Raw genomic sequence first — 16,379 nt, forward strand, 5'->3', positions numbered from 1 at the left:
GGGAGCAGCACCGAGGGTTGCAATCCCGTTGCCGGTCCCCGGTCCAGTCCGGGGGCAACACTGAGGGTTGCAATCCGTTGCCGGACACGGAAAAAGACAAAAAGACAAAAAAAAAAAAAAAAAGAAAATCTTATTACATCTGAGAATGCTTTAAAAAGGGAAGCAGGTTAAATATTATACTGTACTGGTGCATTTTTCTACTGAATGAAACAAGTCATATTTTTGGAAGTACAGACAGCTGTATACTGTATATCAAACTGCAAATGCCATGGCAACCACTGTTTCTAGGCAATTGTAGACTAATGTGTGAGGTCCACTTTCTCTACAGTAAATATATGAGGAGAGAGGAGGGGAAAATCAAATGTTGTGTGAGAATGTGAGAATGTGGGCAAAAACTAAAAAGAAGTATATTTCTTAAAAATAACAAATACATACTCAATTACAACAGAAGAGTACAACCTTAATTACTCTGTGTAAAGTCACTAAGATTAAAATTAAGCAAAATAAGGATATATACTTACACATTTCATAAATATGTGACAATATTTCATCGTATCTGCTTATGAACCATGATATACATTAAAAGACAAAATTGGGTAAAAGACAAATAATGTAAAATATTTTTTAAAAATTAAATCAGTTATTAAAAAAACTAACACTCTAGGTATTAAATTTCACTTGCATAATACTAGATGGCAAAAAGTTTCAATTTCTCAATATTCGAGTGTCTGCAGTGGAATGCAAAATGAGACCAAATGAAATGTCCAATCAAGATCTTTCCTTACTGTGTTTCCAGCCACAACCCAATGTCCAAAGAAAGTGATATACCATGCTAGTAGCCAGGGAAAAGCTGCTCACTATTGTATACATATAACTCCAAGCAGCAAAGCCATACCAAATGTGTCAAATGAAGAATTCTCCAAAGGATTCTATGAATTCTAAGGGTCAAGATTACCCACAATTTCTTGCCAACTCTTATTCCTTTTTTTTCAAATGTAAAACAGGCTAAAGAGGCTATATATCAGTAAGACCAGGACATCCTTTGGCCATTGGTTTTATTAAATGTGCTCTTCATAGACACTTGGTCAGCAGAAACTGAATTTCTGAACTTAGTTTTAATCCCAGAATTCTAAATCACTTGCAATTTAAGTCAATGTGATTGCATTTCTGACTTCTACTTTCACAAATGACAATCTTATGATATATAACTACATACATTTTATACAGTAATACATTGATATGGCTCATGTAAGTAACAGCATGAACCAACTATTATACTAATATATCTTGTAGCACAAATGATATTTCAAATAATTAGGCAAAATCATATTTACAAACTGCTCAAAAAGTACCAGGAAAAACAGCCAGAAAATTTCTAATTGGAGAGTTTTCTTTTCCAAATGAACATTTTTGACAGTATATTCACCTTTATAGGGAAAATGACATGAGGCTTGAAATCATGTGAAACAGAGTGCCGAGAAATTTAGGGACATGGAAAGGACACTATAGCAATGACAGTAAAATATGTATTCATTAAAATATACTCTCTTTAGCTGTAAAAAATAATTTTAGATGCAAAAATATTCCAAGCAAGGTTAGGGTAAATTATTTTACTAACTTGCATCTTTACTGAATCCTCTTTGGAAACCACACAATCACTTGTCAAAATTATCTCAGAAAATCAGCAGACTAAGCTCCAAAATCACTATCCAAATACCTTAATTTGCTAGTACTGAGAAATGTGTTATAGAAATGAGGCAAATTATTAAATGTGGACAGTAAAAAAGTATAAAATAGATGTGTTTGACAAAATTTTCCCAAATTATGGATAAGCTGACTTATCAGTAAGCCTTGACTAAGGCAAACATAATATTAGTGGCTACTAAAAAAGAACACCAAAACGAAATAAAAGTTCAAAATGAACGAAACTGTGCTAATTATAAATCACTCGCCGTGTATTAATGATATTTATCTCTCCAGCTCTATTTTCTGTCACTTCACCACCCACACAAAATAAGCATTTGCTATTTCCAGTATAATGTAATTATTTGCCATATTTTCTTTCTGCTTTATTAAAGAATACTTCGGGGAGAGAGGGAACGGAAAAAATCAGATGCTATACTTCTGTTAAACAGCGCACCCTTGTGGTTTATTTTGCATCCTAAAGTGTAAAAATTTTTTAAAAAGTGTAAAAATTCTTCATAGACTTAGAACTGATTTTGTCATATATTTTTCTTCCCATGTTTTTCCCAACATGCTAGTACTTTCAATCATTAAAAATAGTGACTTTAAAATTTTTCAACTTAGAAACTAAATTGTTAAAATAGATAATATGTTTACATAGTTATAATGACTATCTTTGATTTTAAATTTAAAACAAGCAGTAAAATAAGTGAAATCCACCCATAAACTCATATGTTTTGCTGAATATCTGAAGTTGGCTATATAAACAAATTCAATTCAAGGGTCAATTATATTTATAATGTATTATGTAATATACAGTATATTTTAGTTGTTGGTCCGTAAGTTTTCAATATAGACATGTCAAAATTATGGGTTTTCTGTAAAGATTAAGAAAAATATTGGTAAGAATCACATGGTCCAATTACTATAAAAATAAATGTAAACAATCTTTAAGTCATCCATTTACTTCTGATAATTTACCAGATATGCAAATGAAATACTAAAATTTTGTGATGTAAGTGTGACAGACATTTTCATCATTTCTACTATACCTGGCTATGTGGAAGCTGTGGTTAACGTTTACTTAACAATTCTTTTGAACATCTACTATGTTACAGAATTTTGCTGGAGAACACAGTTCCTGCCCTGTGACTAGTAACAGGAAAAAAGGGAAAATTTAACAATGCTACAAGCTTTAAACAATAATATAACCCTGATGTTTATGTTTAGATGATGGAGTAAGTAAATCATGTTATACCTACCAAGGTAACATTAAAAAGGAGAATCCCTTTTTGTACTGATAAGGATATCCAAAATAAATCAGTACCAAAAAAAATGAGGTATAACATAGTATGCGTAGCATCTGACCATCTGGGAAAAATTATGTAGCATGAATGTTGGCTTGAATATGCGTAGATTATCTCTGGAAACATACACAAGAAACTGTTAATTAGAAGTTGCCTCTGGGCAGGAGAACTTGGCTGAGGACAGTGCAGGGAAAAAGAATTTTCCCCTTTTTTACCTTTAGAATTATATATCACATGAGTATACGACCTACACACATATGCATAAATTAATACATGAAAAGGCACGAGAGAGAAATTCAGAGAATGTAAGGATTACTCTGCGCTAAAATCTTTAAAAACCCCATGAAGCAAGTAAAAACAAGAATCATTTGAATGGGTTAAGCAGAAATAAAGACGACAGAGGTGGGGTCACCCCATTCTGGAAGGATAGGAAGCAGGATTTTGCACGAGCAACCATCACCCAAATCTTCTAGTCACAGTTAGAATCATCCTGAAAACAAGGAACTAAAATTTAAAAGTAAAATTGTGATCAGTTTGTAGAGGATCTTGAATACTCAGAAAATAACAGCCAGTATCCAAAGTATCTGAACTGGAAAGTGATAATTAAAAAATATAAATGTGGCAGCTTGCCACATTCAAAGTATTGTGAAGACAAGTATTGGTTCTCTCCTTACGCCCTGCCCTGGATTTCCTGAGGTGTGACTTCAGCAGAGGTAATGGAAGACATGATGGATGGAGACTGAATGAGGAATTGGTCCCTAATTAGATGTGAAGAGAAAAACAATAATAATCAAAGATGATCTGGAGCTGATTTCCAAGTAGCGATGAGTCAATAAGCAACCATAAATTCAATTGCAAATGGAAGAATACTGGGATTAGAATTACAAAGTTGATGTTTTAGTGTCCTAGGGCTGCTGTAGCAAGTTACCATGACTAGGTGGCTTGAAACAACAGAAACTTATTCTTCCATAGTCCTGAAGTCTAAAATCAAGGTGTTGGCAGGGCCATGCCCCTTTCTAAAGGCATTAGAGAAGAATCTTTCCTTGCCTTTTCCAGCTTCTGTTGGCTCCTGGCATTCTTTGGTTGTGGCAGCATGATGTCAGTCTCTGCCTCCATCACCACATGACCTTCTCCTCTGTGTCTCCATGCCTGTATGTCTCCTTTCCTTATAAGGACACCAGTCATTGGGCTTGGGACCAATATAAATCTAGGATGTAACTTTATTACATCTGCAAAAACTCTGTTGCTAAATATGGTCACATTCACAGGTACTGGGGGTTAGGACTTGAACTATCTTTTGGGGGGACACTATTCAAACCACTACTGTTGAGAGCCAAGGTTCATGAACTTCACAAAGAATTGATATCTTCTCTGAAAATGTGCAGTAAATATAGGATAAAACCATGGATTCAGGTACCTTCAAGTTTAGAAAATAGGTAAAGAAAATGATGGCAAGAAAAAAAAGAGGAGTGAAATATAAGCATATCAAGACTAAAAAAGATAGAAACATCAAGACCAAGGGGTGATTAACCACATCAAATATGGCCAAGAACTTAAGGAAATAAGTGAGGAGATGCCTACAAAGGCATGAATTAATGCGTGTAGGACAGTATGTGCATTCACACGCTCACACACACACTGACAAACAGAACTGCAGCTTAATCACTAAGAATTTTTGTAATGAATAAATAAATAATGGGTCTTTTGCTTCTCCAGGGAAAAACAAATAATTCTGAGTCCTACTGAACAATACATCAAAGAACTATCCAGATGTCCACATCAAAAGAAAAAATAATTAGAAAATTGTATAAAGATGGGTAGTTTGCCAAAGGCAACATACCAAAAAAAAAAAAAAAAGATTACTTAACATGGGGGCACCAACTGGTCACAGAGCAGAGGGTGAGAATCAAAAGAAATAGCTTTCCATGAGGTCAGTGGTAGCACAGCTCAGAATTTTAAGAAGCAAACGATTAGAAAGACAACATAGACCTCTTGGGGATCCAAGCACAAAGCAAGTGTCCTAGAATAGACTGGATGAGGACAGCTGGAATAAAGATTCCTGAGCAGGAGCTAAGATTTAATTCCATATAAAGAAAAAGAGAGATTTTGGTAGCTACTATGAATATAATAATTCATACTCTTATGATGCAGTTTTATGGTTTTTAAAAATATAAAATAATCTTGAAAATACTTTTTACTATAAGGAAGTTTAAAGGGGCTACAAGCACACAATGAAGTCTTTGGGACCCTGACTTGGCCCTGCTTACTTCCCTCAGTTTCGGCCTCTATTTCTTGCTCATGCCTGGGCATACCATAGTCTTCACATTCCTGCATCTCTGGACAGAGTTCCTTTGCCTGATTAAAGCACTCCCACATGTATTTTAAGTATGAACTCAAGAATCGTTTCTCCTGTGAAGCTTCACCCAACTACCAAGCACTTACCCTGGAAAACTTTGTCAGTAAATGATTCTATCTTTTTGTACCTTCCCAATTTGTAAAGTGAGATTTTTTTTTTCCTTTTTGTCTTTATTCGTGTCCAGCAACGGATCACAACCCTCAGTGTCGCGCCCGTACCAGACCGGGACCGGCAACGGGATCGCAACCCTCAGTGTTGCACCCGCACCTCGCTCAGCCAGTGAGCGGGAACCAGTCTGTATGTGGGATCCGAACCCTCGGCGGGAGCGCCGCCGCGCTCCCAAGCGGCGCACTGTAGCAGTGCGCCACAGGGCCAGCCCTAAAGTGAGATTTTATACCACAAATAAATACACCTCCTGATCTGTAAGGTGAGATCTTATACCACAAACATTAGAATAGAAAAGAAAATCTTAATAGAAATGAGACTAGATAGCTTTATAGTTTTCCAAGTAACTGCTGAGGTTAAGAATTTTTAAAAAGTTCATTTCTATCTATCCAAGTTGCTGCTTAGTTTCTAAAGACTCATATGATAGTTTATAAGCTACATTTTAAAACTATGATTAAATTTTTCATTAAGTTAGGAAGCATGGAAATGTATATTAGTTGCTTGGGAAGAGTTAATTTACTTGAGCATTGAATTTACTAAGTGTTATGATTTGAATGTTTGTCCCCTCTGAGCCTCATGTTGAGACTTAATCCCCAATGTGGCAGTATTGAGAGATGAGGCCTTTAAAGAGGTGGTTGGGTTACGAGGGCTCTGCCCTCATGAATGGATTGATCCATTCATGGATTAATGAATTAATGGGTTAAGGGGTAATCATGGGAATGAGACTGGTGGCTTTCTAAGAAGAGGAAGAGATACCTGAGCTAGCACACTCAGAACCCTTGCCATGTGATGCCCTGCTCCGCTTTTGAGCTGTACAGAAAGTTCCCACCACCAAGGAGGCCCTCGCCAGATGTGTCCCCTTAACTTTGGGTTTCCCAGTCTCCAGATCTGTAAGAAATAAATTTTATTCCTTTGTAAATTACCCAGATTCAGGTACTCTGCTATAAGCAATAGAAAACTGACCAAGTTTACAAGAGGGAAATAAAATCCTTCAACTAGATACAAGAAAACATATCAGTGTCTCAAATGTCTCAAAATAAAATTTGCTTTCAAAGCTATTGATATCATACTGACTACAAGCAACAAAATATATGGTCTCATGTTCAATCACATTTACCTAAAAATTCATTTATATTCCACATGAATAAAGGAATATATCGATTTAGACATGAAAAGTAGTTTACAAATAGATCTCCACAAAATGGCCTACACAGAGAAAATCTGTGATTAAAAATCCGGGATTAAAGCGGAGTAATAGTAAGAAATTTTGAGGAAAAAGTATACCTAGAACAGTGCTTTGAAAATGGGAGTAAACAAAGGTGGCTGCAATATACTCTATATAATTTTTTTTTTTTTTTTTACTATAGAGTATCTATGTACCAGGTAGACACCAGGATTTCCCCTGGTGCTGTGGACTAATTGAACTGTGTCCCCCAAAGTTCATATAGTAGAAGCTTAATCACCATTGTTGAGGGTGGAAAGTATTATGGCAACTGAAAGGTGGGGCCTTGAAAAGGTGATCAGATTCTGAAGACCAGGCTGTAGTGAATGGATTAGTAATAGTGGTCATAGGCATGGTTCTGAGGGCTTTAAAAGGAGAGCACATGAAAGTCTCTCTCTCTGCTCTGCCGTTTTCTGCCATGTGCAATCCCTGCATTGCTGTAAAGCCACCAAAGAAGAACCTCACCAGATGTGGTCCCTAGACTTTGGACTTCCCAGTCTCAAAAACTGTAAGCAATAAATTTCATTTTCTTACAGGTCACCCAGTTCCAAGTATTTTATTATAAGCAACAGAAATGGACTGATACACCTGGAGATTCTCAGAGTCAAGTCAATAAGAGACATGTAATTAGAAACCCATGAACACAAAGACTATGTTGCTGTTTGGGGAAAAAAAAAAAATTCAGAAAGAAGTATTTCCATTCGTAATAAATGCATCAAGCTAGAGCCACTCGTTGAACCTTAGTAAACCAGGATTTTAGACTTATGGATCATTTATTTGCTTGAATATGAATGGTACTTAAAATTGACATTTATTTGTTACTACACTGCAAAACTATACATTTATAGAGAATCTCTTCCCAGTACCAATCCTATAAGTGACTAGCTATTCACCTTATTACATGTTAACTATTACTAACCTTCTTAGTAGTCTATGTGGAAACAGACAAGTTAGGCCAGAGGAAAAATAGATGGGCCCCTGCTTCCTCCTACAAAACCAAACAAAACCAAACTACGAACCTTGGCTGTTTCATCCACACTCATGGATTTCATTACACAGGAAGCTGGCCTCTCCTGGATGAGAGCGAGGTCCTGAGGAGCACTCTGAGAAGCCGGCATCGGAGGCAACGGAGCCCGCCTCTTCTTGGGTGCATCCGACGGCAAGGTGTTTGAAACATACGGTTTGGAAATGGTATTCGACCGCATGAAAGTTGGGCGGTGCTTGTTTATTAGAGGGGTTGCAGGGGCACTTACAGTCTGACAAAAAATGAAAAGGTAATTTTGAGATAAAAAGCAATGGTTGTATATACTTTTTTTAAAAAAGTAAGGAATCATAAAATGCTGCATAAGACAATACTTACTTGCTCCCGCTTTTTCTTACTGCGTTGGAAAAAGCTGAAAAACCCTTTGTTTTCTTTCTCCTTCATAATGTCTAGGTTTTGTGATATTTGGCAGGACTCTAAAATAGAAGAAAAGCATCGTACTTTTGTACATGGGGTTGAATGTTCACCTCCAAGTTTTCCTTCCTTTACTTTCCTTTCAAAAACTTATCTAATGATGAAAGCTACTAATTATAGTCTACTATGAACGAGGCACTCTGCTAGGTACCTTATATCTTACTAAATCCTCCCATCGACAAGCAAATATTGTTCCTATTTCACAGCAGAGAAACTGAAGCTTAAAGAAAGTATGATACATATTCAGGGCCAACAGTCAGGATATGATAGAGCTAGGACATAAACTTGATTCTTTGTGACTCAGAGTCAGTGTTCTATAGATAATTACCAACATTTCAGAAGTAAAAAAGGACACTTCAAATTAAATGAAATGTAAGTTGCTACTACAACTTTATCCCTTGGCTTATTTTGATAATAATTTTGTGTCAGAGCTAAACTACCATGAAATATTTTATTCTCTAAAACATGAGTTATAATTACTTCATACTTGTTAAATGTTTCATAAATGTCATTTCTTAAATCTAGTGATTCCCAGTTGGGGTCAATCCCCCCCCCCCAAAAAAAAATTTGACAATGTCTGGGGACAATTTTGGTTGTCACAACTGGGGATGGGGTTGGGAGAATGTGCTACAAGTAGAGGCCAGTGATGATGCTGAACATAGTACAACACACAAGACAGCCCCCAACAACACAGAATTATCTGGTCCCAAATGCTGACAGTGACAAAACTGAGAAACCCCATTTTAATCAGAATGGCAAATGTTAAACCTCAGGGCTGCATATGTATATTTTTAAAAATTTTCCAAAAGGTATTTCCTTGTATCAATCGAAAGTACCTACAAACAATGACAAATTCAGTAGTGCTGAGCCACCCTCTCAAAGACTGTCTCTAAATACCATTTCCCACTATGCTTGAGACCGGCTGATTCTTTGTTGGTGTCAATGAATGCAGAAGATGAGCTTAGAACTCCTGGTCATACCAGGAAGAAAGCTATCAAAGTCTAATAGGATTAAAAGTTCTCAGGAACCAACTTAAAATGATATTTACCAACAAAAATCAGGACAATTTGGGCATCATAAGAATAACTCAATAAATTAAAACATATCATGTGTTTAATTCTATGCATTTGTAATGATGCTAAAAAAAAAAACAACACATCCTGGGCCAGCCCCGTGGCTCACTTGGGTGAGTGCGGAGCTGGTAGCTCTGAGGCCATGGGTTCGTATCCTATATAGGGATGGCCGGTGCACTCACTGGCTGAGCATGGTGTGGATCACACCGTACCGAGGGTTGCGATCCACTTACCAGTCAAGAAAAAAAAAAAACAAAAAAACCCCCACATCCTCATTGGTCATCTTTGTGTAATGGGGAAAAAAAAATCACACTTTTATTCTGCTTTTTCTGACTGAATTCTACCCTGTCAAATAACTGACATGGGGAAGTTTGCTTTTTCAGAAATATCCCAGCTAATATTTAAAAGAATGTTTGCAATAGACTTGCCATTTTTCAATTACTAATTAACTAAAATGTAGGCAACAATCACTGATGGCTAACATCAGAAAAAACTTGTCATTATATGTCTGCTAATGGAATTACACAATACTGTCTATGAAGTATTCTTGCCAACAACATCTCGCCATAATCTGATCCAGTCTCTAGATTTAACAATCAAGTTACAGGAAATAGAGGGGGAAAGAAACATGTTAAAGGACACCACAGGATGCAAATCAGCAAAATTCTCAATGTGGGAAACTTCATAAGACAAATGACCCAGTTTCAACAAATGAATTAAAAAAAAAAGGAAAAGAAAAGAATGATAAGGAGTGTGGAATCTGTGAATTTCAAAAATATTTCTTCTACAAAGAAACATTGATTTTATGACAAATCACAACTTAGGGGTAAATGTACATTCTTAAATGCTTTTCTTTAAAATAAATGTTTAAAAAACTAAATTATGACAAAGTAGGAGCTACTCTAGGAGAGCAAAGATAGTTAACATGAATAAATATATTAATGCAATATGCCTTAATAATATATTAAAGAAAAGCTGTATTTCAGAAATTAAAATTCTTAAATCTGATGATTTAAATATTAAATAAGCAGCATGCATTCTGCACAATGAGCTTGACAATGCTAACAACTAATAATGATGAACATGTGGATAGGACTTTATGGTTAAAGATTTTTATTTCTTAGAACAACCCTGTGAGGAAGGTGTCATAAGTTATTGTTCTGAGCCCTTTTTCTCATTTGGAGGATTCTAGCATTTACCCTGCTGAATGTAAAAAATTGAAGCAGTGATATCATCCCATTTCATATCTGAGGAACTAGGTGACCAGAGAGTTTGAAAAACTTGCCCAAAGACACATAGGCATTAAATGGTAGAACTGAAACTAGCATCCATTTAAAGATAACTTATAATACCTATAGTTTTTTTTTATGCCACTATTTCATTCTAAGATGGATTTCCCACTAATTGAATGTACCTATACAATTAAGTTTAGTTAGAACAGCAGATGAAAAATTCATATGGTAGTACAGTACAATAAATATATAACCAGAGTATTTCATATGGTTATTTTTGGTAAAGCCATTTCCACACTAGTTAACCCCCCCAAACTAATTAACCCCTAAGTCTTTACTTAAAGCTCTACGAAAGGACCACTGAAAGTAAGAGTTACACACAAAGACAAGCAAGGGCTTGAGCTTACTTATTACTTAGAAAAGCAACTCAAACACTGTGGTTTCCCGTTTCTAGAAGAGAGGCTGAAAGTAACTGTTATGTAAAGTCTGAAGCCTTCTGATGACAGACAAAATAAGTAGGTGAGGGCATTTACAGCATTTGGATTGACCTTGTAGATTCTGACACTGTAAAAGGACTTTTCTTAATTTTACTATTCTAATCCCTTAGGGTTCTGTTCACAACATTTAATATTCTGAATAAACCACGTACTTGTGTGGCTGGAATGGATATCAGAAATCAATGCATTCAACACCCTCAAAACAAGGCCAAAAAGATTATGAAATTTGCTTAGGGTTATGTACATAGAGAGTGGCAAAGTTAAGAGCAAAAGCCAAGTATAAGTAACAGAATATTCTCGCTGGAAAAAACCACAGAGACCACTTTTCCTTGTCTCTTTATTATTGCTATGGAAGTGGACGGTAAGATCCACATGGATAAAGTTATTTCCCCTATCAGCTTGCCAAGTTAGCCTGACAGTTAATGTGCGGTCAGTATTAGAATGTCTATCTTTTGATTCTTAGCCAGTATACACTTTAAGATCATAAGAATTTTCAACTCATTTGATCAGGCTAGGCTTTATGATAGCCACCAATGATAAATAATCACACTATTACTTATGTGGGCCTAATTCCTGGAGCTGAAAGGATCAGTGTGCTTTGGGAAAATTGGAAATGGTAAAGAAAGAAGATTCCAATAACACAGAATGTGTACAGCTTCTTAAGGCTTTTTTTTTAGTAGGGTGGTAATTATTACAATAATCAATTATTTGGATCTATCTTTTTATTTTTTTAATGGGGGAGAAAAAGACTTCTGGATTTTATTATTATTGAAAAATTTTTAATAAAGTTTTTCTCTATAAAACTAATACATGTACATTATAAAATTCTGTAATATAAAGAAAAGAAATATGAAAAAAGTCACCCATAGCCCCACCAACCAAAGGTAACCACTATTAAAAGTTTTACGTATTTCCTTTCAAAATTCTATAGACTTTTTAAATATTGTATTAAACACATTATATGCTTTAAAAGCTAATTTCCCCTTTAGCATAAGCATTTTCCATGTTATTATAAAATATTCACAAACAATTTAATGTCTTCAATATTTCATATAATGAATATAACATTATTATTCTAAATAATTGTTCAAAGGAAATAATCTGAAATCCTTCCATGATATTACCAAACTATTAGCATGTGTACTCAATAAAGATCCTAGCAAAATCACTTCTTCTATGAGACCAATGGATGTGTTTTCTCACATACTTAAAATTAACCCAATTTTTAAACATTTATTGAAATGAAATTATTATAATAAAATTCAGAAATTAAGGGGGGAAACCTATAAATCATTTTGTAGAAAATAAAAACCAAAGATTTTCTAAGTTACAATCTCTCACAGAGTGTACACATTAGTAATGTTAGGAAGACAGGTAAAATTAGAAGCTTATTTTCAATTTACCCAATTTCATATTATAATTTGTTTCTACTGATTCATATGTCTTACCTTGTAAAGATGACTTATTGGAGGCAGTGACAGAAGTGGCTACAGAAGGAGGGGGTATAAAAGAGGGTAAATTGACTGCAAAGATGATGTTTGTTCAAGTATTAAACATCACTGCGTTGAAATAGTAGTCTATGGATTACCTAAAGCCACAACCTTAGGATATAATTTGAAGTTCTCTAATGCAGAATATGAAAGTAATTGTCTCCCTCACTAAACCCATTTCTCCTAGTAAAACAGATTCATGTTGAATGGATAAGCTTGCATTTATCTATTAGACATTATACAAACCAACATTATTTAAGATCTCCAAATTTCAATACATTACATTATTTCTATATTAAAACTACAAGCTATTTCAAAAATTTTGGAATTAGACTGATTCATTTTATAAGCCAATTTACTATGGGGGCTGACTTTAGGGAAAAATTTGGCAAGAAGCTTCCAAACTTGAATGACAATTGAGATGCAGACAAAACCACTGAGTCTGTAATAATTCATACTTGATTACAAAAATGGATTTACATGTAAATTTTTGTTTTCTGTTTAAATCTCAAAGCCACAAAGAATTAAGTTAAATTTTGCCAAAAAAAAATTTATAAGTAGATAGAAAAATATAAAATGTGGATAGCTAAAAAGATAAGTTTTCATTGCAATTTCAAGAACTGAAATCAAGTTAAAATTTATATTTGACTTGATTTATATTTATTTACATTTAGTTTTCTCTTCTTATTCCTAATTATATGTATTTACTTCTATCTATATGACCCATTAACTTGACATTATGAACTTGAGAACACCTATAAACACAATACACATATACATATATATACATCCCATTAAACGAATAAAACAAAAGTCTTACCTCTGCTGATATCCATGGCATATAATTCTCTTAGTCCCAGATCATTAAGAGATTTTGTCAAGTCGAGAGGCTCCTGAGATTGATAATCTTTCAACAACAGTGTATGTAATGGATCAAACTCACATTTGCTGCATATAATAGGGGCAAGTTCTTGAAGCGAAGCATATGGACTAACCCTCACTATGGTCTTCTGTGTTTTCTTAAAATTGATCACTACTCTCACAGTTTTCTGAAACACAGATTAATTCCATAGTTGTACCATAATTTACTTAATGAAACAACTTTCTACAATAATGCCTAAAATAACGAGATAATCTACCATTATGCATTCATACAATAAACAGTACTTTCCTATTTTGCTGTAAAATTCTTTTTAATTGTTACTTCCTAAATCCAAAGCAAATTCTTAGAAACAAACATTAGTTTGATTATTAAATAATCTCGTTTAAATTAATAACATTTATATAGTAAAATAAGCATATTTAAATCAAATAAGGAATAAAAAAACCTCATATCTAATAGTACAGATTTTTTTACTTTGTTCCTTAAAATATTTACTTTAAAATTAGCAAATATAAATAATAATAGAGAATTATAAATGTTTTATCGTATCCTTTGTTTGAAGGATGTTTATCTTTCGAATAGTTTGTCAGTTGCCTCAATGAAAAAGGGGTATTTTGGTTAAATCACTAAAATTTTGGGGTTTTTCTCTATTCGAAACATGATAAATGAGATAAACCATATAGAGGTTAGCATAGCGTCTGGCACACAGGCAATTTCAATAAATGAACACTTATTCTAATCTAACACGATTAGATTTTGTTACTATTACTGCTTTTGGCTAATTTTATTAGTAAAGAATATTAAAACCTTCCTTAGTCAGATATCTAGTAGTAATAATTCAAAATTATTGGGAAGATATTAAACATCTCATCATTTTGATATAATTGAATTAAATTCTGTATAAAAATGCAAATTAGCAGATGTGGCATATTAAGTGAAACCTACAGTCTGTAGATCCTCAAAGACATCTATTCATAAAACTAATTCATTTAAATAAAATTCATTTATTCACAATCCCATGCTATAACATAAATAAAATTATTTCCATCTAAAATAATAGCATGGATATACAATAAACACATACCTAGACATAAAGTAGCCCAACATTCTAATTACTATTTAATATTCAAACACATTGTAGAGAAAAAGAATGTTTTAATATTTTTATAAAACTATCAACTTTTTTGTAAAACCTTCTGAGACTATATGTTCTCAAGCCATATATAAACAAACTATCAAAACAATGATTTTTACAGATACAGAACTGATATTAGAATCACTGTGGTTAAAAACTTTGTTTAAAATTCACACATTAAAGAAGACTGAGTCATTGTGCAGCACAAATGGTAATTTAGATGTTAGTAAATTATAACTGCTGTTTACCAAGTACACAGAAAACAAATTATTTTAATAAATTATATAAATTTACATTAAAAACTTCTAAAACCTTCCTTTAAATATAAAATAGTAGGAAAGCCAGTTAGTTCAGCTGGTTACAGCATGGTGTTGTAACACCAAGGTCAATAGTTCAGTTTCCCATACCTGCCAGCCGCCAAAAAAAATCAAAATAAATAAATATAAAATATTTTTTTAAAGAGTAGCTTAAAATACAGATTATTCATGATTGTAAGATACTGATACAGTCAGGTTGATCACGTTAGAGCATTTAAAAATCTAAAGTATTCCAATTCTAGTTAATCCAATAATTAATAACGAACTGAATCCTAAACAAAGTGGCCTAAGAAAACTGACAGCTATGTTCACATCAAATTTCACCAGAAAGTCAGTTTTTTATTTCACTTATAATGATCTGCAGATAACGACTGAAAAATTAACTAATATATTAACCATAAGACATAAAAATCTCTGGTAGAATTCTTACCTCTGGTATTATAGGTGTCGGTTTTTTCTTATCCAAAGTTTTTGGCTTTAAAATTACCTTTTCGACCTCCAACATTCCAATTGGTGTGTTTGGCTTGAATTTAACATGGTTCATTTCAGCTGACAGCAAATCAATTGTGTAACTTGATGGATTTAAGTGATACTGTGCACAGAGGAATATCAGCAAGTCCATCATAGGTTTACTGTAAAACAAGAGTAATGCTGATCGTAAAGGTCCATAAGACAATTTCATTCTCTGTTAAAATTACTGTTTTAAGGACTTTTTAGGATGCTCTTGTCTTCAGTAGCTAAAACAAGTCTACAAAATAGTATTTGTGAAAGCAACTTAAAAATCTAACTGCAAGATATTTAAGCAGACAAAACTGTGTTAAAAAGTCCTCAGTAGTATTCAAGAGCACTTAGTCCTAGTGTTGGTTCAACAATTACCTATTTATTTGCCAAATTGTTTTCACGTTATACATTTCCAAAGGAGAAGTCCTTTCCTTACCCAGGAGCAGTCATTTAGTTTAGCAGACACTCCTTCAGAACATTATTTGTTTCAAGTCTTCAGCTTATGAACTGGTTACATTTCAAAATTCTCATAAGAATGAAATATGTGGAACAACCATCACCACCTTTTTGGCTTTAGAAAGCAGATAGTGAGTATCTACATGAGGAAGCCCACAAAATCCTGAACAGCATAATACAGAGTTCTTAAATCATTCAAAGAATATTTATTTAATATTTTCTAGGCACTGGAGTCATAGTGCAACTGTTATGGTGTATCTGTTCTCATAGATCTAATATTCTACTAGAGGGCCGGCCCGTGGCTCACTCGGTAGAGTGCGGTGCTGATAACACCAAGGCCACGGGTTCGGACCCCATATGGGGATGGCCGGTTTGCTCACTGGCTGAGCGTGGTGCTGACAACACCAAGTCAAGGGTTAAGATCCCCTTACCGGTCATCTTTTAAAAAAAAAAAAAATAATAATAATAATATTCTACTAGATAAACTAGACCAAGTGTCAGCAGACTACAGTCAAAGTGGGCCCATTGGTTTTTTTTTTGTTTTTTGTTTTGTAAATAAATTTTTACTGGAACATAGTCATGCCCATTTGTTTACATAATGTCTCA

General features: G+C 34.0%; 1 protein-coding gene across 1 annotated transcript in view; it reads right to left on the reverse strand.

Annotated features, from left to right (window-relative positions):
- COBLL1 (cordon-bleu WH2 repeat protein-like 1) overlaps positions 1-16,379 on the reverse strand; it is a 172,931-nt gene that overhangs the window by 32,445 nt on the left and 124,107 nt on the right. The window contains exons 3-6 of the mRNA XM_008585530.1: positions 15,247-15,448; positions 13,302-13,530; positions 8,094-8,191; positions 7,753-7,989 (exon numbers count right to left, since the gene is read on the reverse strand). Of these exons, the coding sequence (XP_008583752.1) occupies positions 7,753-7,989; positions 8,094-8,191; positions 13,302-13,530; positions 15,247-15,448 (766 nt within the window). The remainder of the gene's footprint in view (positions 1-7,752; positions 7,990-8,093; positions 8,192-13,301; positions 13,531-15,246; positions 15,449-16,379) is intronic.

This window comes from Galeopterus variegatus, unplaced genomic scaffold (assembly GCF_000696425.1).
Source record: "Galeopterus variegatus unplaced genomic scaffold, G_variegatus-3.0.2 Scaffold9, whole genome shotgun sequence".
Classification (NCBI taxonomy): Eukaryota; Metazoa; Chordata; class Mammalia; order Dermoptera; family Cynocephalidae; genus Galeopterus; species Galeopterus variegatus.